This window comes from Ailuropoda melanoleuca, chromosome 2, assembly GCF_002007445.2.
Source record: "Ailuropoda melanoleuca isolate Jingjing chromosome 2, ASM200744v2, whole genome shotgun sequence".
Lineage (NCBI taxonomy): Eukaryota > Metazoa > Chordata > Mammalia > Carnivora > Ursidae > Ailuropoda > Ailuropoda melanoleuca.
In genome coordinates this window covers 105,382,280-105,397,645 of record NC_048219.1, presented here as the reverse complement: position 1 = coordinate 105,397,645, position 15,366 = coordinate 105,382,280, and the positions used below count along the sequence as shown (strand labels likewise).

Sequence of the window (15,366 nt, the reverse complement as noted above, 5' to 3'; positions counted from 1 at the left end):
GTCTTCCCTCCCGGACCACCAGTTCTTCCCGACTAGGTGATTGTCAAATTTTCGTATGTATCAGAATCACCTGGGAAGCTTGTTAAAAACATTTGCTGGGCCTCAGTGTTTCTGATGTAGTAAGTCCGGTGGGGCTCAAGAAGTTGCATTCCTGACAAGCTCCCCGCACCCGGAAAGGCTGATGCTGCTGGCCTGGGGACCTTTCAAAAACACTTTCCAGAACAAGAGTCCTGCTTCACTGTTTTTTCTTTATTGTACGGTTATTGAGCACCTACTAATCTGTGTTGGGGGCAAGGTGTTCTATGTCGACTACTCGCAACAACCCTGAAATAAAGATGTGTCTTAACAGTTTTACACCTGCGGAAGGGCGCTCAAGGGCACTCGCACAGCCAATTAAAGGGCAAAGCTCAGGTATGTCTGCCTCCAGGGCCTCAACTTCTCCCCTGGCCACACCTGGCGATTTTATGCCGCTTTCTATCCTCCACACCAACGCCTTCCACCTGCATCATGCTAGCTTCTCTAGTAAGCGTTTATTAAATGAATTTGAGATCCATTTATGACCAGAAATAGGCAAGGAAAATGCTCATGGCTCTTGAATAAAGAAAAGGGGAGGAGATATTCAGGCGAGGAGAGAATTGCAATAAACATCATTTATTTACCAACATTTGGTATATCAAAGCTTTCCCTGCTCTCCATGTATTTTTAGTAGTGTACTATATATCATTCTTTATTAACAATGCCTAGGAGCAGCGTCTGGGTGGTGCACTCGGTTAAGCGTCAGACTCTTGGTTTCAGCTCAGGTTGTGATCTCAGGGTTGTGAAATCAAGCCCCGAGTCGGGCTCCACACTCAGCGTGGAATCTGCTGAATTTTCCTCTCCCTGCCCCTGCTGCTCGTGCTCGCTCTTTTTCTCTCAAATAAATAAATCTTTAAAAAAAGAAAAATCTAAAACTTGGCATGGTATGAAAGGGGCTTTTGCATGGTACTGTTCCTAATTATGGAGCCACTTTTCTGGAAGCACCTTGAAACCAGCTTGTGTCTGGTGTCAAGGCAGCCACCTGAGAGTGAAAATGAACTCTGTGAGTAACGCTTCTCTATGTTAATAGTATCATAAAATAAGCACCACTTCAAGGATGATTTTCAAGTATTCCTATAGAATTATGCCATTTCCATAACAGAAAGAGAAACTGTGTCTCGGTCTACTCTTGGGACACCAACGCCATCCGCTGCCATATCTTTTTCTTTTCTCTATTAAATATTTAGCATATGAAAATCAGAGGCTTGGGCTGCGTGTGTTGTTCCCTGGATCAAAACACAGTTTCCTCATTGTACCTTTGTGCATCCAGCATGACAGTGTGGGGCGTGGGTTGAGGAACGGAACTGCACTTGTCAGAGTCTGGGGCAGTAGCAATAGAGAGGGTTTGGCAAGTTATTTAAGTGGAATATTTGGGTGGCAAAATGAGAAAAAAAAAGACATCTTGTCTTTTATTACATAAGAGCACAGTTTAGTAGGAACAGGAGCATGGAAGGCAGCCAGCCTGGAATTCAAATCCTGTTCTCCATCACTTGCTGAGTGACCTTGGGCAAATAACTCTGTCACTTTGAGCCTTGTTTTTCATCTTTAAAATGAGGGTGTGTAACTTGCAAGTCCCCTGTGAAAATGCTTCTGGAGAAAACATATTCAGTGAGTTTTACATGGTGGATGCTTAATAAATGGTAGCTATTATTACCTCTAAGCCCCTGTCCCTACTTCCTCCTGGGGTTTGGATAGAATTTTTGCCCAAAAGAGGAAAAGAAGATAGGAAATGCATTGGTTTACAGAGTTTACCTACAATAATTGAATAATTGAATATGACTGCAGTGTTCTAGAAAGTCCTAGAGATATCCAGTAATTGGTCTTGCTGGAACCTCCTGGAGGGGAAAGGTTGCTAATGGGCAGAAGTGTTACTGTGTTTTTTTAAGCCCTTGGACTTTCTGGAATCTACACCCACAGACCTGGAGATTGCTTGCAAATATCTTAAGTTTGTAAAGGGACAAAACAGAAAGATGACAATGCTTCTGACAAGTCTAACAGGTATTGAAGTTTCATGGCAATTCAAGGGATTGTATGCTTTTTCCCCCCTATACAACCCCAATTTCTGGCTGAAATTCAATCCCTCTCCATATTTAGAAACAAGACAACTAATAATACTTAGTAAGAAAAGAGAGGAGTTTGAAACTTTGATGAAGATATATAAGGCACTTTACTTGAACAAATTTCAAGTAGATCCATTTAAAATGAAATTAAGTGGCACTTTATCGGTTTGCAAATCGGGACCTATTTATCTCAGTAAAATGATTACAATCTTGATTTATCCCTGAAATTGGCTTTATTATTACCTTTAATTATACTAGAAGGTTGTTAAAGACTTGTAGGTTCTCTCTTTCCCTTTAAACTGCACGTTATGCAGACAATAATTGAATATTGGATAGAATAACTTGATTTTCCAAAGAAATATGTCTCTAATATTTTCGTCTTTTTATTGCAGAAATTGAAACAAGTTGAAGAAACAAAAGAAGATCCTGAGAATAGATTATCTAAAATTTCCCTGGAGTCATTCAGTAAATATAACAGCAAAACTATGATTTTGTTAGAACGAGAGAAGAACTCTCTGAACAAGGTTGAAGGACAAAAGGAAGAAAAAGAAAAAAATGAAGAGGCATCTTTGAGTAGCTCAGATAGGCCTGGGGTAGACAATTTGGAATCACTGAGTGATTCTTTATATGATAGCTTCTCTTCCTGTGCAAGTCAGGGTTCAAATGATGTATAAAGGACTCTTTTTTTTTTTCCCCTTAGTGAGCTGAAATGGAGCACTTAAGCAACAGGAGGGTGTGCGGAGGGGAATAGAGACAGCAACAAAGACAGCAACAATAAACCGGGGCAACACTAAGAGACTGCATTGTCAGATTCACAGCAAGCAACCCATGGGAGCTTCCTTCTCTGACAGGGCAATAAAGATAGGCTCCATTTGTGGTGTGTCATGAGGCTGAAATGTAAACACACCCACAATACAGAAGTCTTAATTTTGCACTTTTTTTGAATACTTGTACAGAAGTTGTAAATTTTTGGAAAAGAAAGTATATTTGTAGCAAAAAAAAAAAAAAACAGCAATAAATTGAATCCGTGCCATGCTCTTGAAATGACATACTAAGTGTTAGAAGTTGATAATATATTTTTTAAAAATTCCAGCTAAGGTGTTTGTTGACTTCACTGTTCTAGTACTCAAGTTGATTGCAGGTATACTCTGTAAAGCTAAAACAGGGCCCGCCAACAATCAGAGGGCTCGTGGTCATCTCCAACTCACAATCTCAATGTGATAGGAACGTTAATTGCAGTGCCACTTCAAAATTGTTGCCAGAGAGATTCAGGTTCTAGTAGGAAGTGTAATTCTGCTTGCACTGAAAAATGTAACAGGTACTCAAAGGGTAACAGTGATGGGAAGGGAAGTGGATCAGAAGTGACCTAATTCAACAGCAGGTTTTCCCTCCAAACATTTCTTTACATCCTCTTCTGCTTAGTGCTTCTCTATGACTCTCAACAGTATTTGTTGATTTTTATCTTCCTGCTCTTTCGATTAAAATCTGGGCAATCTAGAAATGAACGCAAATCCCTATCTGTAACATTCACTTTAAAAAAAAAATAAAATGGTTGGTGCTACAAAAAAAAAATTCTTACTTTTTAAGCTCTTTTTTTTTCTACAAAGCCTGTTTATATGTGAGGATAAATTCTATTTTAAAGGTTATTTGTATTTTTTCTAGATGTGAACTATTTATAATTGCTTTTGTACAGGAGCTTGTAAACTAGGCCTAATAGAAATATTTTTAGGATCTATATGGTTACTTCAGTACACACTTGTTTGTTAAAAGAGCATTGTATAATCAGTGTTATTTGGTTAATTTGTGCAATTTGTTATATTGAATTTTGTTATCTTAAATGAAAATTATGTAAAGTATCATTGTCTTTCAGACTTTTAAAAATTCTTCTGTTTCATTTCTGAATAAAAGTCATATCACATGTGCATCCTCTGAAATCTTAAAAGAACTTGTTCAAGAACCCTTTGGCCCAGTTATTTGAATCTCACACGTGCTACAACAATCAATTCCGGGAAGGAATAAATAAACTGGCCCCTTTGCTCCAAAGATAGTAATTCAGCCAATTGTAAGATCAGAGTCTGCAGACAAGCGGATAATGGTCAAAGCATTCAGTCTCCCCGAGGGGTTAACGACTAGAAATGAAAGGAAGAGGGGGGCAAAGGGAGAGAAGGAGCCTGAGGCATCTATGGAACGATCTCTGCAGAGAAATTACAAGAAAGCCATTTAAGCCCATTTCCAGACCTGCTCTGCCGGCAGGATGGGGAAATAAATAATCAGCGTCCTGGCCCGAGGGAGATTCCTCCAGGGGGTGGCCCAAGCGTACGAGGGTGAAGAGGGGCAAAGCTTATGAAGCTATTTCCACAGAAGGATTCTCCCCAGGGACTGAGGGGATAGGGGTGGCGACGTGCGGGATTGAGGGCGGGGGCGCCGAGGCTCCGCACCACCCGCTGCAAGACTGGGCTCCAAGGAAGGCGAATTCAGCACCGCGGCGTCCCGGGAGTACCCAAGGTGGGTCGCTTAACTGAGGGGGGGGGAATGGAGCGGGGGCTTAAAAGAGGGGACCCGGTCAGCCTGAGGCTGAGTCCTGGGCTGTGCAGGCGCGGTACAGGAGAGGACACGGGAGTATGTACTTATCACCCGTGACTTTGAGGCTAGCGGGATGAAGATGCCCGCCTTTTGGAGAAAGGGGATGGAGGAGAGCAATTGTCTTCTTCACCCCGATTTGCTTTCTGGTAGGAACTCGCGACAGTTGTCCCCAGGGACCGCCCTGTCCTCGGCTAGGCTGCCGTCGCGGTGTCACTGTACCCTCCAGCTGTGCGCGCACGCAGCGGAAGGAGGGTTGCCCGGGGCGAACGCGCCGGTCCGGGCAGGGTCCTCACCACATCCCGCCCACCCTGCGCAGCTGAAGCCAAGCCTGGTCAGGGACGAGGGGTCTCTCGGAGGGGGGGTAAAAAGGGCGCAGCTGCACCGGCCACCCCAGGGAGGCTGCAGGTGTGCAACTTTGCCAGGCGCACGGGAGCACGTCCCCCTCCAGCCAGCCGCCCCCAGCGCGGGGCTCCCGCGGTCAGCCTCGCGGCAACCCTAGCTGAGTGGGCAGCCCCGGGGCGTGCGGGGCCCAGCTGAGCACGCAGTCTTTCGGCCCCACCTCTCAAGTTCCGCAGTCAGCGCCCGGCCAGTCCCCGCGGCACCTGCTGCGCCCTCCTCACGCTTTCCCAATCCCCAGCCTCCCAACCTTGGAAAACTACACTCTCCCTCTCTCCCTGACGTCCCTGTCCTGGGGACGTGCGGAGGCGGGAGAGGAGGTCGATAGGAAGGGGGTGGGGACGTGAAAAGAAGGTCCCAGCCTGCCTCGCCCGCCACCCCCACCCCAACTCGGCAGCCGTCACGTGGTGCCTGGAGTGGGAGGTGGGGAGAAGAGACTAGACTTTTTTGGGTGCTTCGGCTCGCCAGTAGTTCCTCCAGTCTCAGCTGCTAACTCCGGAGGCGCCGCGCTCTGCCCGGGAGCGCCAGCGGTAGGAGCGGCGACCCGCAGCCGGGAGCCCGGGTACGGGCGATGCTGGCGCCGCCGGCGGCACCTGCGGCTCCTCTTGGCGGCGGCGGTGGCCTCGGCGGCAGGAGCGCGGGCCCCAGCAGCCTCGGCAGCCACAGCCGCTGCGGCCCGGGCAGCCTCCGCCGCGGTCGCCGCCTCTGATGCGCCTGCCCTCTCCCGGCTCCGCGGCTCCGGGAGGATGTGGGTCCTCGGCATCGCAGCAACTTTTTGCGGATTATTCTTGCTTCAAGGTAAGAAAACGAAAAGGCCAGCAGCCCCGCCAGGCGCGCACACCCCATCTACCGCCCGCCTCTTCGCCCCCACGGGCACCCACCTCCCGGCCCGCGCTGCGCAGGGGCTGCCCAACGGGAGTTTGGCGGCGGTGACTGGTGCTGGTGCCCAGAGGCTCTAGATGGGAAAGTCTCCAAGTCCCGCGCTGCAGGACGAGAGGCGGGAGCGGCGGATTTGCGGGACTCGAGCTGCAGATGCTCGGGCTGCGTGGTCGGGAGAGGAAGCAGAGCTGGGGAGGAGGGAGGGTCTGAGCGGTGCTGGGGCCTCGCGGAGGGAGAGGGGCCGATGAAACCCCTGACCCCGCAAGTTACCGGGCTTCTCCGGCAACCCGTGGGAGTGGCGCCGCCGACAGGTGAGCGGCGCGCTGGGCATCCTGTGGCCCGGGCGCTCCGGAGCTTGGTTGCTGCGCTCAGAGCGCAACCGACGTGATGGGAGGAAGCGCGGGGTTCCGGGGCTTGTCTGTCCGGAATCAGGGGGAGTTAGGTCTAGACAGGAGCTCCTAGATCCGAGCAAAGCAGTCAGGCTGGGGCGATGAGATGTGCAAAAACGTCTCCCAGTTAAGAGAACGGCTTTCGAACGAGCGCTGCAGAGCTGGGACTCCGACCGGGGACCCTAGCCAAACGGTTGCCCTGAAAGCCAGGAAGGAATGGTGGTTGTGTCGCGGCTCGGGGTGCGCGCGCGCATACAGACACACACACATACGCACGCCCCTTGTACACGCCGTGGTCCCCCCTGCTGCTGTGGGGACTGTCCCGAAGACAGGCCGAGGACTCGCTGCGCAGCAGCACTTGGCATCCGGCACTGCCTCCTGGGTTCCTGGGTGGTCGCTTAGGGAGCCTCGGAGCCGCAGCACAGGAAGGCTGACGACAAAAATTAAAACTAAAAAGGCGTCTGCGAATGCAATCGCGAATGGTGCCAAAATAGTAATTAAGTAATTTGTAACCAATTAACAATTAGGCAAATCCTTTGCTGTGGATTGGAGCTGAAGCAGGTCTCTGGAGCTACTTCACTCTCGGCTTGTGTACCCGTCCTTTCTACTTCCGTGGGGTCAAGGCCAGCTGTGGTGTAGGAAGGGCTCTTTGTTTCTGGAGCATTGGTCCAGGGGTCCCAGGCAGAATTCAGCTGAATCCTGGGGGACCCTCGGTGTCCGCGCCGCCCCCTGCCGGCTTCTGCCACAGCCGCCTTACGTGGAGACCCAGGGGTACCCGAGCCCAAGCGCCCCAGGGATGGGGATCTGGCCGGGGCAGAGGAGGGTCGAGGTTTCCGGTGTGGTCTCTGTGGGGGCTGGATCTGAACCCGACTGCGTCTGTCCCCACAGGCTTTGCGCTGCAAATCCAGTGTTATCAGTGTGAAGAATTCCAGCTGAACAACGACTGCTCCTCCCCCGAGTTCATCGTGAATTGCACGGTCAATGTTCAAGACATGTGTCAGAAAGAAGTGATGGAGCAAAGTGCGGGTATGACCCCAGGAGCTGCCAGGGCTCTCCAGCCTTGGCCAGGGCTAGGAGTTGGGGGATTGGGGGGAGGGGGAGATTACATTACTGGAAAAGGGACTGACTTTGATTTAAAGTGCACAGGCTGGTTATCACAGATTTACTTTTACAGTGCTGGCAAAATGAAGAGTTCCAAGTTACTCTAATCTCATTAGAGTTAATTACCAGGGCTTCTCCCCCAAGGGACTCAGGAGGGGAAGTGCATTTAAATTAGTGGCTCTCTTTTTATTTACTTCCCTCACCTCCCTCTGCTAACAGCTGATCAAGAGGCTGGAAAATATATGGATAACCAGCTCTGCTTGGGCAACTAGACAGTAGCCTGTGAGCAACGGTCAGCCTGAAATACGAAGCTAGCTGAAGTTCCCAGAGGTCAGGGCTTGAAAAATGTGTTTTGTCATAGAGCCACGCCGTATTTCTTAGAAGAATACTACAGGACTTTTATTTAATTTTAGAACTACTGCATCAAATTCCAGGCACAAATTGCCAAGATTGTTCAAAGGAATGTCGTTGCCAGCCCCACAAGCTTAGCCACTGGCAGGCTGATGAGAGGTGCCCAGCTTTAGGCAGAGAGGGGATCTTGTGAGAGCAAACCTCACTTACTCCAGCTGACCAGAGTTTTCTTCCTGACCTGGCCCTCCCCAGCCCTTCCCAGTAGTCTTACCAGAAATCAGAGTCCCCTACTAGTGAAACTTGGGGGAAATGGGTGGAACTCTCCCTTCAGTTCCAAGGTCAGACCCATGAAAGGAGACCTTGCAGTTCTCAGGATAATAAAAATAGGGGAAATAGCATCACGTGGTGACTGAGGTGGCTCGAACCAAAGTGCCGCTCCCCTTTGGTGTGCTGAACTGTGGGGCCCACAGTGCTTTTGGTGGAAGGGATTAAATCTGTGAAGTGATTCTCTTAATGCACTAGCAAATCAATGCAAGGGCTCCAGTTTTCAAGGCAGCACCTTGGAAAAGTAGTTTCTTGTCAGAGAAGGGCCTGAAAAGGCCCCGTGGCCAAGCACAGGGATATGCGAGGAGCAGAGGGCTAGCTCATGACTGTGCCACGATGCGGTGTGCGCGTGTGGTTTTAAAGGCTGTTCCTTGTAGGTCATTAGCTGTGGTTTCTTTCCACCAAAATCGCTCCTTTGGGGAAGTCTGAGACCTAATTGCTCTCAAAAAAAACTTGTCCCAAGAAAAGCATCACGTGTTATTTGTGATTTGTCCTGGGATTTGGGCTATTACAAAAGCAAAACAAAATTTAGTGACGATTCTGTAGCTAAGATTGATAGCTGTGATTTTGATAAGTTGTTTCTGTTTTCCTTGTGTTTCGTTCCTGAACATTTTACCTGCGTAAACGTCTGCCCTCCTACCAGAGGAACTGCTGTGATTTCAGTTGGAATCACTCTGAACGCTTTAGTGTTTCTGTTTTTTCAAATATTTGCAGCTTTCTTCCAGGTGGTCGTTTAGAGCCAGAAAAAAAATAGGGATAAACTGTGGACGCATTAGGAACTTCCTCGGCATCTTCTAGGCCACTGCTTATCTGGGTATCATGTTTTATCAGCTGGGATTTGGTTGAGACAAGGAGAGAAAAAGATATGAACCAAACTACAGCGGGACGAGGTGTCCTTTTTCAGAGAGTTCTTCCTCTACAGAAGTATATGTGAGATAGATACCACACACTCGTTTTCAATGTGCTGTTTTTCCTCTTTATTCTCTCCTCCAAATAATGCTGTAAAAAAGGCAGAGCAGGCATTAAAATGCCAATCTTATCTAGGGGAACCCTTAGCACCCGGTGTCTAAGTGCCAGGCCTCAAGATGGGTACCTTCTCTCCAAACTAGGTTGCTCTAGCCGTATGTCAGAGGCCAGAGTGAAATAATAAACCCACACCAGTAGCAAAGGCTGAAAAACAGGAACCGTTGACAGACTCCAAGGAAAAAATCCTGTTCGAAGGGGAGGGGTGCACGTTCTAAGCTTGAATTCATAGGAGGAGAATGCACGTTCCTGTGTCCCAAGAGCGATGTCTGGGAGTGTGATACTCTCAACACACTTCCATTTTCCTCCCCATGCAGTGGTCAGACCAGTCAATGTAAGTGACTCTTAGCCCTGCTGGTGCTGGCAGGGAAGGAGAGCCGAGCTAAGGTTTGGCCGTGGGGTGACCACAGGGAGCGCCGTCATCACAGTCCTGAAAGCGTGCGTGCCCCGCGCTGCCGGGTCCTTCCCCCGGTGCTCTCCGTGCAGCAGCTGATGAAATCTGCAGTCCTCTTGTGTGGCCCGGCTTCCCCCAGGCCCCAACCCACCGGCATTTAATTCTGCAGGGTTGGTTTTTCCACTCTGGGGAGAGAAAGTCACACCTATTACATGCTACCATTAGGAACCAAAGTCAGAATTACTTTCACTGGATCAGTAACCGAGGGTTCTGAGAATCTTAGTGCATGAGAGCTGAAATGGGCCAGTGACTCCGACTGAAGGGTGCAGATCAGAATCGTCCTGGGAGTTTTGTTGAGATCCACGTGCCCCCCTCCCCCCGTCACCCTTGAAGAAGCAAGCCAGTTCACTAAGTCTGTGAAATACCCAGCCGTGGGTCCTTTCAAAGCTCCCGAAGTGACTCGGGGGTGCCCTCAGTCTGGACTGTTTCTGCGTTCTAGAGGAGGGAAACCTGGGCCAGAAAAGTTACACACCTGGTCCACATCCACCAGCTATTACCCAGAGGCACCTGCTTTCCGGAGCCAGCACCTTATATAGTAAAACCTGCCACCCAGGTTTGCCTGAAAAGAGAATTCAGGCAAAGTGCTAAAGATTTAGATGGTCTGCATGTCCACCCTATTCACCTTACAGGCTTAGTGAACTGGGTGACTGGACAGGGCACAAAACGGACATTAATGAATAGGAGAACCAACCGGTAGGATATTTAAAGCCAAGTGCTGTGTGGACTGGCATTTTCCATAGGTCTAGGAAAAGCACGGTTTCAACAGACTAAGAGATTTTAATGAACCAAGCAAGTTTGACATTAAGCAGTGATGAAAGGCATTCTCTTTCCAAAAAACTACCAACGAGGCAATATGCACAGGCCTTTAGTTAGTCCTTTCTGGATTAAGTCTGCTAACTCAGCTCTTATGAATTTTGAGGCAGGTACATTTAATTTTCAGTTGGGAAGTACATTTAAAATTAACCTTTACCTGTTCCCCAGAGTGGCATTCCTATTAGGTGTGGAGATTATTTCCCACTGCTCTCTCTCCCCTTGGTCATTTCTGGAGTAATAAGGCACTGGGCTGTGGGGAAGGAAAGCCTTCTTTCATTGTCCTTACTAATTGATATTTAAATGTTTGCATAACAAATGACCTGTTCTCACAAGTTCTGCTCTTAATGAGTTAGCGTCTACTTACCAGCACACTTGCTAATGACATTTCTTCTGCTCTTATCACTGCACTCTGAAAAATATGTCAAATATTGATTCTCATTTCAGAATAGAAACTCCCCCCATATGAATTTTTAAACCAGGATATAAAGAATGTGAATTTGCATTTGTTTGACAGTGCAATCTTGTAATTAGAGTTTTTCCCCTTGACTAGATACAGTGAAAGGGGCATAATTTAATTTTTATAGACTAGCCAATTTCTTCCCTAAGTAAAATATAGCTCTGTCAGTGAGCAAAATGTTACAGGTTCTCCTAAACCTTATTTAAAAGTTAAATGTAGTATATTGAGAGAAAGTTCATGGTCTGAATCAGTAACCTAATCGATCTCTTCACCCATCCTTTGCAACATGCATTAATCTATTTGTCTGTTTTGCAATACAAGAGTTACTGATTTATACGCCATGTTGCATCTACGCTACGGCTGTATAAGTAATGGCTGTTTTCCTTTTGGATTAGTTAGTTGCCCATTAAGTTGGGCAGGGATGATTCCGTACCTTGGATAGGTTAATTTTATGCTTTATTTTCTCATGAGCTAAATAAGGGATAGCAAGTGACGACCTGATGTCCCTAGAATAGTCTGTCATCCACTGGTAGGCTATGGTTAGCTTCCCATCTCCACTATCTTTTCTTGTGTCTATACACTGCTTAATTTCACCACAATTTAAAATAATAGGCTCTCGTTTGTCCTTGGGGTAGACTTGGCAGGAAAAAGGATTAGTTCTGCTAATTAATATTATTATATCACAGTCCCTTTATCCATGGATTCATTTAAGGTGCACATGTGCATGTCTGTGCACCCAGATACACACACAACGGCATATCCACGTGTGTGTCTTTTTACATTTTTGCCTATATACATTTGCAAGCACACCAATATAATTTGTGTCAGAAAAATAAAAATATTAAGTCTTCCGGGGTGCCTGGGTGGCACAGTCATTAAGCGTCTGCCTTCTGCCCAGGGCATGATCCCAGCATTCTGGGATCGAGCCCCACATCAGGCTCCTCCGCTGGAGCCTGCTGCTTCTTCTCCCACTCCCCCTGCTTGTGTTCCCTCTCTCGCTGGCTGTCTGTGTCAAATAAATAAAATCTTTAAAAAAAAAAAATTAAGTCTTCCTCCTTTGCAGACATTCAGATCATAAATTACTTTAATCTTATACTGTATACACAAAGATATCTTTTAACATTTTTTCCGAAAACAATTTTGTTAAGAGCATCAGTAATATCTGATCATCTTCCAATGTCCCCTGTCAGCCCCAGATCTTTCCTTCTCCTACCTCTTCTCTCCTGTGATCTCTTGGATCCCACCTGCAGTCTTTACTTTCTCACCCTCAAATCCATTTTGAATCAGTCACAATTTTGTCCAAAATGAAATCACCCTATTTTAATTTTGCTAAGGAAACTCCAACAGGTCGTAAAACTTTAAAATAAAAAAAGGTTCAGATGCCAAGAAAGATATCCTCAAAAGTGAACACAGCCCTGGTATAAAGGTCTACATGTCAAACTCGCTCAAGGTATGAATTACACAGGAAAAGATTCTGTGCAGTGCATGTCAATATCACTACCTCCTTTCCAGCAGGACATTAAAAGAACACCTCTCTTTTTGGGGAGAGACATTTCGCCAGTTTGTTCAGTTAGTCCTCAAGAAGCATCCATCTTTTTCAGGTGGCAGGCAGAGCTGGCTGCTGAGGAAGTATTTGGAGAGTAAATATCAAGTGTCATTAGTCCCTTGGACTCTCCAGTCAGTGAAGCATTTGTTTACAATGCAGCCAGTGAGGACCTCCCATCTCCATAGATAAAATGTTTGAAGATTGATCCAGCTCTCCCCTAACGCTAATTCCTCCCACTGCAATTTCATGAAAGCTTCCATCATCGGTGGTTTTCCTAATGAGTTTAAACAGAGAGGCTTCAAAGCTGGGGGGTTTTCCCAAGTGAAAAATGGAACGGAGTACGAAAACAAAACACACCGTTTCCTTTGAACTTTAGAAAGGAAATCTGCTTCCCTTACATATTCCTGAAATGAAAATATCTGAATCTTTTCTGCTTCCCCCCTTTCTCCCTCTCGCTCTCCACCCTTGCTTTCTTCTTTCCTTCTTGCCTACCTTCTGCCCTCTTTCTCTCTCCTCCTCCACCTCTGTCCCTCCCTCCCTACGCTTTCTCCCTCCCTTTCCTTTTTTCTTTCAAACTTCTAGAATGATTGAATGACTTTGGTTCTAATGCCCAAATCTGGCAAAGGTTTATTAGCACGCTATGCAGGAGTCGTCAATACCCCATCCCCCGTTTTTAGTACTTGAGTGGGAAGGGCTCTCGGCTCCATTGGAAGAGAGAACACCCATGTTCCTGGCTCCCCTGTGCTTGGTAACTCTAAAGGTTACTTAATATCCCACAGGCTGAGCTTCCTCCCCTGCAAAATGTAGAAACAGGCCACCTGTTGTCTTGTGAGACACAAGTCAGTGAGAAATGTTGTCTGTATAACCACCTTTAGGAATCAATCCTAAAAGGACAAACCTGCTAGAATGTTCACCAGGAGTTGCTTCATCTACTATCTTTACCTGCCTCTGAAGACCGGCCCAGGTATCTTAAGCTAGGTTACTTTGCACACGATTTCCTCCATTCTCAGACTGAGAGAGTCCTTGCATTGAATTCCTTACAGTAGGGTTCTCGTAATTAGCCTAAAAGGTTCACAGTGAGATAACATCCTAACTTGATAGTTGGTAAATCTGAGATGCAGAGAGGTGGAACAGTTTGCTTAAGACCACACAGCCGGTGGGACTGAAATCCAAGTCCTTTCCCCCTTCCCTAGGATTCTTTCCATCATTATAATAACATTTTTTTGCATTGTTTAATAACAATTTTTGAGGTATAATCTAGGTTCCACAAAATTCACCCTTTTAAAGTATACAGTTCAGTGGTTTTTAGTATATTCAGAGTTGTAAGTATAGTCTAATCCCAGATATTGAATTCCAGAACATTTTCATCACCCCAAAAAGAAGCCCTGTACCCTTCAGCAGTCCCTAATCTGGGAACCACTGATCTACTTTCTGTCTCTACGGATTTGCCTATTCTGGACATTTCATATAAAAGAAACCATAGAATATATGGCCTTTTATGACTGGCTTCTTTTGCTTAGGGTAATATTTTTAAAATTCATCCATTTCACATCTCATTTTGAGATGTCTTCCCTCCTGCTTGTAAAGGGGACTGAAGGGAAAGCTCAGGTTTGGAAAATGCCTAAATTACAGAGGGGTGAGAATGGGGTGGGATGGGGTGCGCTTGTGAACTTGAAACTCCACGGACTGATTGGCCGATTTGCTGCGCTGAATAAAAACCTAGGCCAAAAGCAAGTCATTCCAGCGAGTGGTAGGGCAAAGGAGAGCCCGTTCATCACGCATGGATGTGCCAAGCACGGGGCTTTCCATCCACTGCCATCTGTTAAAGGCTTCATCTGCTTCTCCAGGAGGGGATCTTGAATTGGTTGCTATTAACCACAAGAATCCTCAGGCACCTGGCTGGGCTATTCGTACTGCTCGAAGCTCTTACTGGGATCCCAGCTGCCCATCCCAATACCTGGCATCCCTGACAGGCCAGGGGTCTCAGGAATCGTGCGCCTTGTGGGCTAGAAGAGATCTTAATTCATCATTTCACAGAGGAGGAGAAAGTTTTCTTTCCCGAGGCCTTAAACTTCTTGAGCGGTCCATTTCTCTTTCTTCCCTTGAGGAGGCTTGAGGGTAGAACCAATCGAGACTTATTCTGGGGAGAGGTTTTGATGAAGGAGATGGGATTTTGCATGATTAGGTCATCCACAACCGAACTCGGGGAACATGGGCAAGTCTGGCCTTTCCGTCCCCAACCAAATCACGCATTATAGCTTGCGTGGAGGCAGAATTATGCACTCCTTTAAAGGTGGGAAATCTTTTTTCTCTCTCTCTCTCTCTGTTATTCCCTCCTTAAAAACTGAGCTGGGTTCTTCCTTACCCACAGTTTTCATGGTGGTGGAAGTGATGGTTTTTGGGGAGAGGAGAATCGCTGGTAGCACGACGAGACCTTTCCTCCCCTGGGCATTCTACAAAAGGCCTTGTCTGTAATGTAGGAGCTTCAACCAAATCTGTGATGAATCAGCCTGCAAATAAACCAAAGAACGATGACAGATGCCATGAATTCTTTCTATCTGTGGTAAGGTTTGTGATGTGGCCACATTGTGATTCAGGAGCTGTTTTCACAGGCCAGAGCCCCAGGGCATGTTCTCTTATTAACACTTTGCTCCCAATCTTCCAATTGCCTCCAACAGTACAAAGCAAAGCAGGGGATGAACTGAATTAAGTGCTTCAGATAAGGTGAAACCATAGAGAGCCTCTAATAAATTGCTTTTTTAAAGGAATGCATTTAAATAGAACAAAGCTGGGATGGTTCACGACGTTGATTTCGAGCTTTATGACTTTGCAGACCATGAGAGGGATCCAGATGCGGAAGTGATGAACTGTTGTATTATTTTAAGGAAGTTGTGATACTTGGTCCAGTGCATTTC

The 15,366-nt window shown here is 46.8% G+C and overlaps 2 protein-coding genes across 14 annotated transcripts in view; both read left to right on the top strand.

Moving 5' to 3' along the window:
- NCKAP5 (NCK associated protein 5) overlaps positions 1-3,144 on the top strand; it is a 950,566-nt gene extending 947,422 nt beyond the window's left edge. For 12 of the 13 annotated variants that reach the window (XM_034654439.1, XM_034654443.1, XM_034654438.1 and 9 more), the window contains one exon: positions 2,528-3,144. In XM_034654439.1, coding sequence (XP_034510330.1) covers positions 2,528-2,809 — 282 coding nt within the window. In that variant the 3' untranslated portion in view covers positions 2,810-3,144. The remainder of the gene's footprint in view (positions 1-2,527) is intronic. The other variant, XM_034654450.1, reaches the window with a different exon arrangement.
- A 1,987-nt stretch (positions 3,145-5,131) lies between these two features.
- The window catches only part of LYPD1 (LY6/PLAUR domain containing 1), a 39,440-nt gene continuing 29,205 nt past the window's right edge, over positions 5,132-15,366 (top strand). The window contains exons 1-2 of the mRNA XM_019808916.2: positions 5,132-5,912; positions 7,271-7,408. Of these exons, the coding sequence (XP_019664475.1) occupies positions 5,861-5,912; positions 7,271-7,408 (190 nt within the window). The 5' untranslated portion in view covers positions 5,132-5,860. The remainder of the gene's footprint in view (positions 5,913-7,270; positions 7,409-15,366) is intronic.